Source organism: Pseudorca crassidens, chromosome 5, assembly GCF_039906515.1.
Source record: "Pseudorca crassidens isolate mPseCra1 chromosome 5, mPseCra1.hap1, whole genome shotgun sequence".
Classification (NCBI taxonomy): domain Eukaryota; kingdom Metazoa; phylum Chordata; class Mammalia; order Artiodactyla; family Delphinidae; genus Pseudorca; species Pseudorca crassidens.
Window position 1 is genome coordinate 18,717,033 of NC_090300.1, and position 9,452 is coordinate 18,726,484.

At 45.2% G+C, this 9,452-nt stretch overlaps 1 protein-coding gene across 3 annotated transcripts in view; it reads right to left on the minus strand.

Moving 5' to 3' along the window:
- ARHGEF26 (Rho guanine nucleotide exchange factor 26) overlaps window positions 1-5,603 on the minus strand; it is a 157,625-nt gene extending 152,022 nt beyond the window's left edge. For all 3 annotated transcript variants that reach the window (XR_010943426.1, XM_067737463.1, XM_067737462.1), the window contains exons 1-3: window positions 5,462-5,603; window positions 3,895-5,039; window positions 2,292-2,331 (exon numbers count right to left, since the gene is read on the minus strand). Coding sequence is in view for 2 of the 3 variants with exons in the window: in XM_067737463.1 (XP_067593564.1) it covers window positions 2,292-2,331; window positions 3,895-4,974 (1,120 nt within the window). In the remaining variant the exon portion in view is untranslated. The remainder of the gene's footprint in view (window positions 1-2,291; window positions 2,332-3,894; window positions 5,040-5,461) is intronic.
- Between the last annotated feature and the right edge of the window lie 3,849 nt (window positions 5,604-9,452).

Below are 9,452 nucleotides of genomic sequence, written 5' to 3' on the forward strand. Positions count from 1 at the left end.
GACATATGTTACCTAAGAAGAACAAAGGAAGGTCATTCACTGGAGTGTGGGTGTCTAGCGGACAAAGGGTGTAAGGTGAGTTTAAGGGGAAGAGCCAGACAGTCCAAAGAAGCAGAGTTTTGCAGGCAATGTTAAAGAACTGGATTTTACCCTGAGTCCAAAAGGACTGAGTTTCTTTCATACTGTAAGGGCTGTATTTTATCCCGATTGCAATGGGAATCCACTAAAAGGAAAGGACTTTATTAGACTGGAAAAGCAAAATATTGACTACGTAAGGGACTAATTAGGATGCTACTGAAGTGGTCACTGAAAGACAGTGGAGACTTGGGGGGATGGGCTGGATACGGGGGTCAACTGGATATGGTGGTAAGGATGTTTCCTAGCTCTATAAGTCCCACAATGGAGAAGTAGGAAATGGGAACTCCAGAAGAGATTCACCTTTAGAGGAAAGATTATGAGTTTCGTTTGGGATATACTGAGTTTGAAATGCTTTTCCCATCTACTGAAGCCAGCAAACATCTGCCTCATCTCTCAGCAACTACTGCATGTTCCACATGCACCATTACTAAAGTAATACTGGAATCTATGCAATATTTTACTGTTCTCTGATTGTTCTAAATATGTAAAGCAGATTATGAGGGTATAGACTGAGTTCCCCCCCATCTCTGTGGTGTCCTTTAAAGTACTTAGTGTGTGGCACAAAATATATGCAGACGTTGTTGATATACATTCATTCATTCTCACAACGTGGGCAATAGCATTAACTTCATTTTACCCAGGATGAAACTGAGGCTCAGTGAAGTTAAGAGGCTTGTTCACTGTCACTCAACTGATGAGTAGAAGCAGCAGGACAGGAACTCAGGACCCTGGTTCCAATATCACAGGTTCTCACCACTCTACCACACAGCTGCCTGACTTACATTCTTGTTAGTCATTAACTGTAAGGCTTCTGCATTCCTCATGTACATATATGTGAAAAAGAATTTCTAGGTCATCATATCTGAGAAGAGAGGAGAGGGTGCACAGAAACAGCTCCTTGTAAAAGGAAACAACATAAAACTAGTTATAGTGAAGGTCTGTCCTCGGACTTCACAAAAGCTCGACATTTTCAACCCTTTGAGGCAAAGGTCCCAAAACCACTATCAAATTCCAGAAGATGCAAAGCATCTCTCAGAACTGATACTAGGTAGATGCTCTGTTCACTGCACAGTCATAACGGGGTATAAGCGGAAGCAAATGGGACTAAGAACCAGATCTCTTCCTAGTCCTGGCTGTGTGAAAGTGGACAAGGTACCAAACTCTCCGAGCTTCTATTTTCCTCAATTATAAAATCTGAATTTATCCCAGCCAGCTAAAGTACTGTGTCTGGGTTTCTTCCTCACAGAGAACAGTTTTCTAAGATGGGTACAGTAAATACACTTTTATAAACTGGTCTTGTTTAAATGATCCAATGAGAACTGATGTTTATAAGAGTTATATAAGGAAATGTTTTGTAGTCAGCCAAGGTGATATAATTCCGGGTGGTTTTACCTTAGATTTACTTATGGAGGGGCATACGCTTCTTCATTGTTCTTTAAAGGTTGGGAAATCTCAGCATTTCAAAGCATGACAGAAAGTAACTACCCTCACCTGCACCACACTCCCCCAGCCCTACAAGCACTGCACCTGGGGCTTCTCCCTTTGTGCCCTTCCAGACCACTGACACAGGATCCATCTACTTACACGAAGTCTGCTAATCTGATTAGGGTTTGAACACCTGGAGAAAGCTGCTTTTATTTTTGAGACCCTTCACAAAAATATTATATGGGTTCGAAATTCTTAGGAGTATGTTTCTGTCAGCCAGGAGAGTTAGATTTCCCCCAAATTGAAACTGGATTAGGAAACAGGAAGTCAGAAATGATATTAAAATGTAGAAATATGGGGAAAAGAGCATTAAGTCAAAGGAAATATGACTTAAGATCTAAATGCCAAAGTTAATTTTTAACTAAAGGGCTAGAGCTTGCCCTTACTCTTTCTCCACTTTTTGAGGGAGGTGGGGATGGAGCCAGAGTAGAGAAGAATTAAAAATCCCAGAACGTTGGTCTGACAAAGTCATCTGCTTACAAAGAACGCCATTAATTTTACTCACTGCTGGTGAATTTAGCTTAGCGCAGAGCTTTGTGCTGTATAATTTGTGAAGAAGTTGTACATTTTTCTCATCTTGACTTTTTTGTAACTTCAGTTGGATTTCAACTTACAATTGATATTCCACATTGAAACAGCAATAAAAGTCTGGAAAATCAAATGCTTACCTTCCCCATCAAATGTTCCTTGTCCTTTCAGCATTTTTTTCTAAGAAACAAGAAAAGCAAAAAGAGGAAAAGCAAAGCGAACTATGTATGAATGAGCCAAACAGAAAATACAGCTATTTTAAGAAAAAGTATTTTTTGTTGTTGTTACATTCATTAGATTTCCAAAGGCATACAGCACATGATCCCTGGAGTAGTTCACTTGTAACACTACTACAACTCGCCAAAAAGGTGAAATAAAATGTACAACATCCCCCATGCTCTGTCAATACAGCTTGAGGATCCTCAGATGACCAGTAGTCCAGCTTATTTCACTACTCATGATTCACCATCACTGTTAAATTGAACTTTGCTATACTTGCAGAGTTGGAGGGGAAAAAAAAAACCACATAAAATATTATGGAACTTCTTTAAGGCCATGGGATCTAAAATAAAACAGGCTTGCTTGTGTATTACACATGTGATATTTATATAGACTCTCTGATTAATCAAGAAAAGATGTGGCTGCCAAAATGAATTCCTGCCCGATTGCTGAGATCTGTCTTGTGTCTGGAGAAGACAGCACATGCACACTCCAAAATCTCCTTCCCTATGTCTTTATGTCATATTTAGTAATATTTTAATGAGCACAGCTCCTAGGCCTTTATCTGGGAGCAACACCATACCATTCATTGAAACCTGAAGTTTTCAGCTACCAACTTGTTAAAGGCACTCAAGGATTAAGTGGGCACAAAATGGGAATAAGATACAACCACAGGCAGTGGTGAGAGAAACCAGAAACAGCAAAGATGACAAACTATGTCTTTTGTGATCTGGCAACTGACTTTTAAAATTTACATTTTACCTGAATGGTATTTAGTATGTGATCACCACTGAAAAACATAATTCGGTAATTAAATCATTAGTGTAAGTAATTAAAATAATCAATAGGCTCAAGGGAAATCGGTTTTCCTGTATCAGCTGTGATGAATCAGCAACGAATGACTGACATTGCTAAACAAGCACCAGGCAGCGCGGCCACATAATCAAGAGTGCAGAGCCACGCCTGCCCACCATCCCCTTTTCAGCTACCTGTGTTAAAACTGTTCGGGGCTCACTCAGAAAATACTTAATTTTCTGTGTTTTTTTCCCTCATTTGTCCCCCACTTTTTGCCCGAACTTAGAAAATTAAAACAATAAGAGTTTCAGCTCCTCCCATGAAGCTGCATTAAACTGGGCTGTGCCTGCCAGCAACAGAATGGGCAAGAGATAAACGTGCACGGGTCTGATCCACAAACCACAGAATTAAAAAATTGGGCTTCCCTGGTGGCGCAGTGGTTGAGAGTCCGCCTGCCGATGCAGGGGACACGGCTTCGTGCCCCGGTCCGGGAAGATCCCACATGCCGCGGAGCGGCTGGGCCCGTGAGCCATGGCGGCTGAGCCTGCGCGTCCGGAGCCTGTGCTCCGCAACGGGAGAGGCCACAACAGTGAGAGGCTCGCGTACCGCAAAAAAACAATAAAAATAACAATAACCTCTGGTTTCCTCTGTGCCCTTCCTCCCCACCCCCGTCACCTTCACCTGTGGCTTAGTGAACGCCTAACTTGCGACACTCTTGCCCATTCTTACCTTTATCCTTCCCAGGCTGGAAAACTTCTCCTTATCTTCCATTACCGCTTTCAGAATAGGCTGGGACATTCTGTTCTTCTTCTTCGAGGTGGTAGGACTGTCAAAATCAACGCCACTGACCACCGCCCTGCGATAGGACGTGGACCTCAAGCCTCTCCGCAGAGACCCCGGACTGTCCAAGTCGTTCTCCGCCTCGCCCTCGTCCTCTGCGGGGCCCAGGGGCGCTCCAAGGCCCTCCACCATGCTGCGCACCTTAAGCAGTCTCTTGTGGGGCTCCACATTCTGACTGTTGGATTTACTTATCTTAATTTCCGAGGCCAGACTCTTCGGAATGATCTGCTGTTTCCCCACTTTGAGGGCGGCGGGGCTGTTTGTGCTCAAAACCACTGAAGGATTCTCCAGGAGCTCGTTCTCCTGTGAGGGAAGCCTTTGGAGGGGGAGTTTTTGCTCCAAAGACCTTTTGTGAGGCGCGGGAGAGAGTCTCGAAGGTCCCCGCTCAGGGTCCTTAGCCATCTGGCCGGACAGCGAACGCGCGCCTGGGGAGGCGGTATTAGGGATAAGCGCACTTGCAGCAGGCGAAAGCAAGGGGCTGGCGGGGAATCCGGCCCTGTCCCCCTCGGGGCTGCAGGGGGCAGACGCATGAGGAGTCCGCGGGCGGTGCAGCGGCAGCTGCGCGGGCGAAGTCGCAGTGCCGTTCGCTGGGGATTTGGGGTAGCCGCCCGACGCCTCTCTGGGTTCCTGGGGTGACTTGGGCCGTCGAAGCCGAGGAGAAACAGCCCTGTACTCCGGGGAGACGGTCCTCCCATTGGTCACCAATCTCCGATGGGCGCACAGAAGCAGGGGGCTCCTCTGGATCGTCCTGCCGTCGGAGGCGGTGGGCACCTGGGCCGGAATCTGCGCCGCGGGGGGCTTCCCTCGGTCCTCCACCGGGAAATCCGTGATCAGCAACCCGCTGGGGCTCTGGTAGGACTGGGGCCTCGGCTTGCTCCGGCCCAGCAGCTGGGGCTGAGGGGTTGAACGCCTCCGCCACAAAGGGGTTAAGTTGTTGCTGGAAAAATCTACTTCGGTCTTGCCGTCCATAGCAGAGCCTCGGGCGTCAGCCCCGGGGGGCGGAGGGCGGGGGGACAGCACCCAGTGAGTCTTGCCTAAAGAGGAAAGAAGTCATGGAACTTCGCCGCCGGACAACCAGGCACGCCTTGCAGACACGCGCGCTCTGAGCCCGGGGATCACCCGGCTGCCGCGCGGGACACAACTGCGCGTCAATTACCCGCCCTTTCTGGGGCAAAAACTGCGCCCACCGCGCCGAGCAGTCCAGTACAGATATCTGGGCTGTGCCCAGGCGGATTAATCCAATCACCTCCGCGTCTTTCCCGCGCCCAAAGACCACCCGCACGGAAAGAAACAGCCACCAATTCGCCGGGTGCAAACTGATGCACAAGAAGCTTGGGACGAGCTCAGCTTTCTCGGGAAACTCGCCGCGGGACGCTCCCCTCCTCCGCCAGCCAGCCGCCCGCCCCCGTTGTTGGTCCCCTAGCGCCCTAGCTGCCCGTCTCCCAGGCGGATTTACCTTAAGGGCTTTGCAGAGCCCTAGGCCAAAGAGCACCCACCGCCCCGTGGGTGGCCAGGGTCCCAGACCGAATCGCGGCAGCAGGAGCTCTGGAGAGCTCTGCAGCCGACCAGGCGTCGGCTCCGCCCCTAAGCTTGACCCCGCCCTCAGCCTTGGCCACGCCCGGGTCCGCCTCAGTCGCAGCCCTCCTGGAGCAGCTGCCCTCCTGCCCGGGTCTCTCATTAAAAAACACACTAGCGCACCTGGGCTGGGTGCCGAGCTCCCGGGTTCCGGGCCGCGAGATGCAGGAAAGGGGCGGCGTGGGAGCTTCGAGCGCGCAGGTCCGTTGCCTGGAGCACAGCGTGGGAACGAGCGTGGGAGCCCTGCCAGGATGTAATTTACGAAGCCCTGGGTCCCCCGGGGGATCTCCCCGGTAGAAACCCGGAATGCCGAGCAGAGTAGGGTCTGTGAAATGCGTGAGCTGGTGCGGGTAGCTCTGAACGCAGAAAGCCAGACGCCACTCAGCATTCAGGTTGTCTTAAAACACAAATCCGATGCCTTGCTCCCCTGCTTAAAATATCTTACAGACTGATAAGTTTTCTTGTTTGTGCCTGGAGTATTTCCGGAGGTATATTTACAGCCAGCTCGGGGGAGGGGAAACTGGGTGCCTAGGAAACTGGAGGGAGGGAGTGTTTTCATTCAATAATCTTTGTATCTTGTATGCTTTGGATTGCGAATGTTACCTATTAAAAGTAAACGCAATTTAAATTACAAAAAAAAAGCTTATTGGTTTCTAAGCATACACAGAATAAAACTCAAAATCCTCTCCATAGCTTATGAGGCCCTACAGGAAGCGCTTACGTCTGTAGCCCAGTCTTTTCCCCCGCAACACTTGTTCCTTCAGTGTTTTTAAGCCACACCCACTTAAAGTTTGACAGCCTCAGAATCTTCCCTTTTGTTCCTCCTTGACCTTCTGACCTGTCACTCCATCAGAGAGGCCTTCCCTCTTGAATCAGATTATGGCTTATTTATTTTCCCAGCCACCTGTTCTCTTCCTTTTCTCCACTTGCCACAATACTCAAATATATTTAATCATGTATTCATTTTTGTTTATCTGTTTTATCTTCTTTTGACTGAAAGCTGCAAGAGGGCAGGGGCCATGTTTCTTTATTACCCCCTCTGTATTCCAGGCATATAGAGGGCACTTAACAAATATTTGTTGAATGAACGAATGAATGAATGAGAGGAGTGATGTGAGGACAATGGCCAACTGCCCCAGGGTGCTCCGTTGCCAAGTGGTAGAAAGTTGGTTGTGTCCTGAACAAGCTCCAGCTATGTGAGAAGCATAAGGCAAAGTTGAGAAGACAGATGATTTTTAGACCATAAGATCTGTATAATTAATTCTATTAGCAAGACATATGGGCTGTTCTCCAAGTTCTCTTTTTTGGCATTCACGCATTCAGTAAGGATGTATCGAGCACCCATTGAATGCTCCTGTTTGCCCTGGACAGGTTGAATGTGATGGCCAAAAAAATTTTTTTTTTTTTTTTTTTTTTTTGCGGTATGTGGGCCTCTCACTGCTGTGGCCTCTCCCGTTGCGGAGCACAGGCTCCGGATGCGCAGGCTCAGCGGCCATGGCTCACGGGCCCAGCCGCTCCGCGGCATGTGGGATCCTCCCGGACCGGGGCACGAACCCGTGTCCCCTGCATCGGCAGGCGGACTCTCAACCACTGCGCCACCAGGGAAGCCCGATGGCCAAAAATATTAAGAGGCAATCTCTGGGTGGTGGTGAGATGAAGCCTGATGTTTTTCATGCTTATTTATACTTTGCTATACTTTCCAAATACTGTACATTAAATATATGTTACTTTGATCTGAGATATTTTTGTAAACTAGAAGAAATGGCATCAAAACATTTATAAGAAATTTTTCTAAAAAAAGAAATTTACCAAATATTTTGGTTAGAAGAAATATGGCTGCTTACATACTTATACCTACCCACTTTTTAATATAGGACATTTTCTATACTAACCCATATTACTTTTATATTGGAAAAATATAATACATTTAATTTTAAAAGTGCTTAGCTAATGACAAATGAAATGTTACCTAATTCAGAATGCAATTTGTGACTTACATTTAGAAGTTGTAAATGGTGATGTGAGAAGCTAGCTTCTCTTCAAATTATGTTGGTTCTGAAAACAAGCCTAACTGATAATTGTGAAGAAATCGCAGGATCTCCCTACCTCATTCCTAAGCAACAACATAATACCCACCAAAACAAGAACAACGACAAAACACCAAGCTCTGTTCCTTCACTAAGGGAAGCTTGGAAATTCACAGATCTACTGCCCATTTTAGCCTCCATTCAATTTACCACATCTATTCAAATCTAGGACATCTTTGATTGTATGTACCACCGAGAAAGAAAGAGAGCTGCCAATTGAACTATGACACAATGTGTTGTCACATAGGATCTTTTTAATACTTTCTGAAACAGTGCTTTTAGACTTAGGTATAAATTTTTCAGTAATATGCATATTTTGAAAAGGAAAATATAAGCAAAATAAATTGATTAAAGTATTTCTACAAATTCTGTACACAGAGTCTAATTCTCCTGAATCCCTTTTCACACAGAGCATCAATAAGTGTGTTTTTCCACACAATATCATTGATAATATAGCATTTCTTAAAAGGATGTCCTAGCCTTGTCTCTGAGATTTGCTTCCTGGCCAGACACTCATTCTTCAAGTTTGATGCTGGCATAATCCTATTTGACTAAAAGCAGAGTTTTCTTGTTCATCTGAATTATATGTCACTACAACCTATGTAGCCTCTCTATTAATGGCCAGAAGGAAGTTTCTGACAAACAAGTCCCAGGCCTTCACTATTGACCTGTGTGATACATGAATTGGTTATATTAGCCTCCTGTTGTTTTGGAATTTCTTTCATCTAATCTGACACATCTGGCAATTTCTCCTGCCTTCAACTGCATTTCTTAGCATATGGCTTTGACAAATGTAGTATTGAATTGCACAGAACTCAGTAAAATGATGAAATTCAAGTAGTTATAACCATGTTCACAAATACCAAGGCAATGCCAACTATATCAGGACTGCCACCTGGCCACTGGCTGTTTCTTTAATAGTAAGACACATCCCAGTTTCAGAGATGTTACTATGTGAGACCAAAGTACTTCTTAGAATTGCAGAAATACAGTATGTTAAACTATTAGGAATGATACATTCCACTGGTAAATTCTGATGGTATATATTTTTAATCAAAAAATTTTAATTTCTTCCCAGTTTTACTGAGATATCATTGACATATAACATTGTAGTAGTTTAAGGTGTACAACATGATTTGATATACGTATATACAAGTAAGTCCCGTACATACGAACGAGTTCCATTCCGAGAGCGCGTTCATAAGTCCAATTTGTTCGTAAGTCCAACAAAGTTAGCCTAGGTACACAACAAACACAATCAGCTGTATAGTACTGTACTGTAATAGGTTTATAATACTTTTCAGACAAATAACACATAAAAAACAAACAAACAAAAAATAAAGAAAACATTTTTAATCTTACAGTACAGTACCTTGAAAAGTACAGTAGTACAGTACAACAGCTGGCATCCAGGGGCTGGCATCAAGTGAACAGGCAAGAGACTGGAGGAGGGAGATGAGGTGGGAGATGGTAGAGCTGAAGGATCGTCAGCAATAGGAGATGGAGGGCAAGCTGCAATTTCACTCATGCCTGACGTTGACGGAACACACGTTCACATCTGAAAGTTCACAACTTGAAGGTTTGTATGTAGGGGACTTACTGTATGGTGAAATGATTACCACAATGAGTTTAGTTAATATCCATTACCTTGCATAGTTACAAGTTTTTATTCTTGTGATGAGAACTTTTATGATCTGCTTTCTTAGCAACTTTCAAATATACAATACAGTATTGTTAACTGTAATCACCATGCTGTACATTACATCCCAGAACTTATTTTTCTTA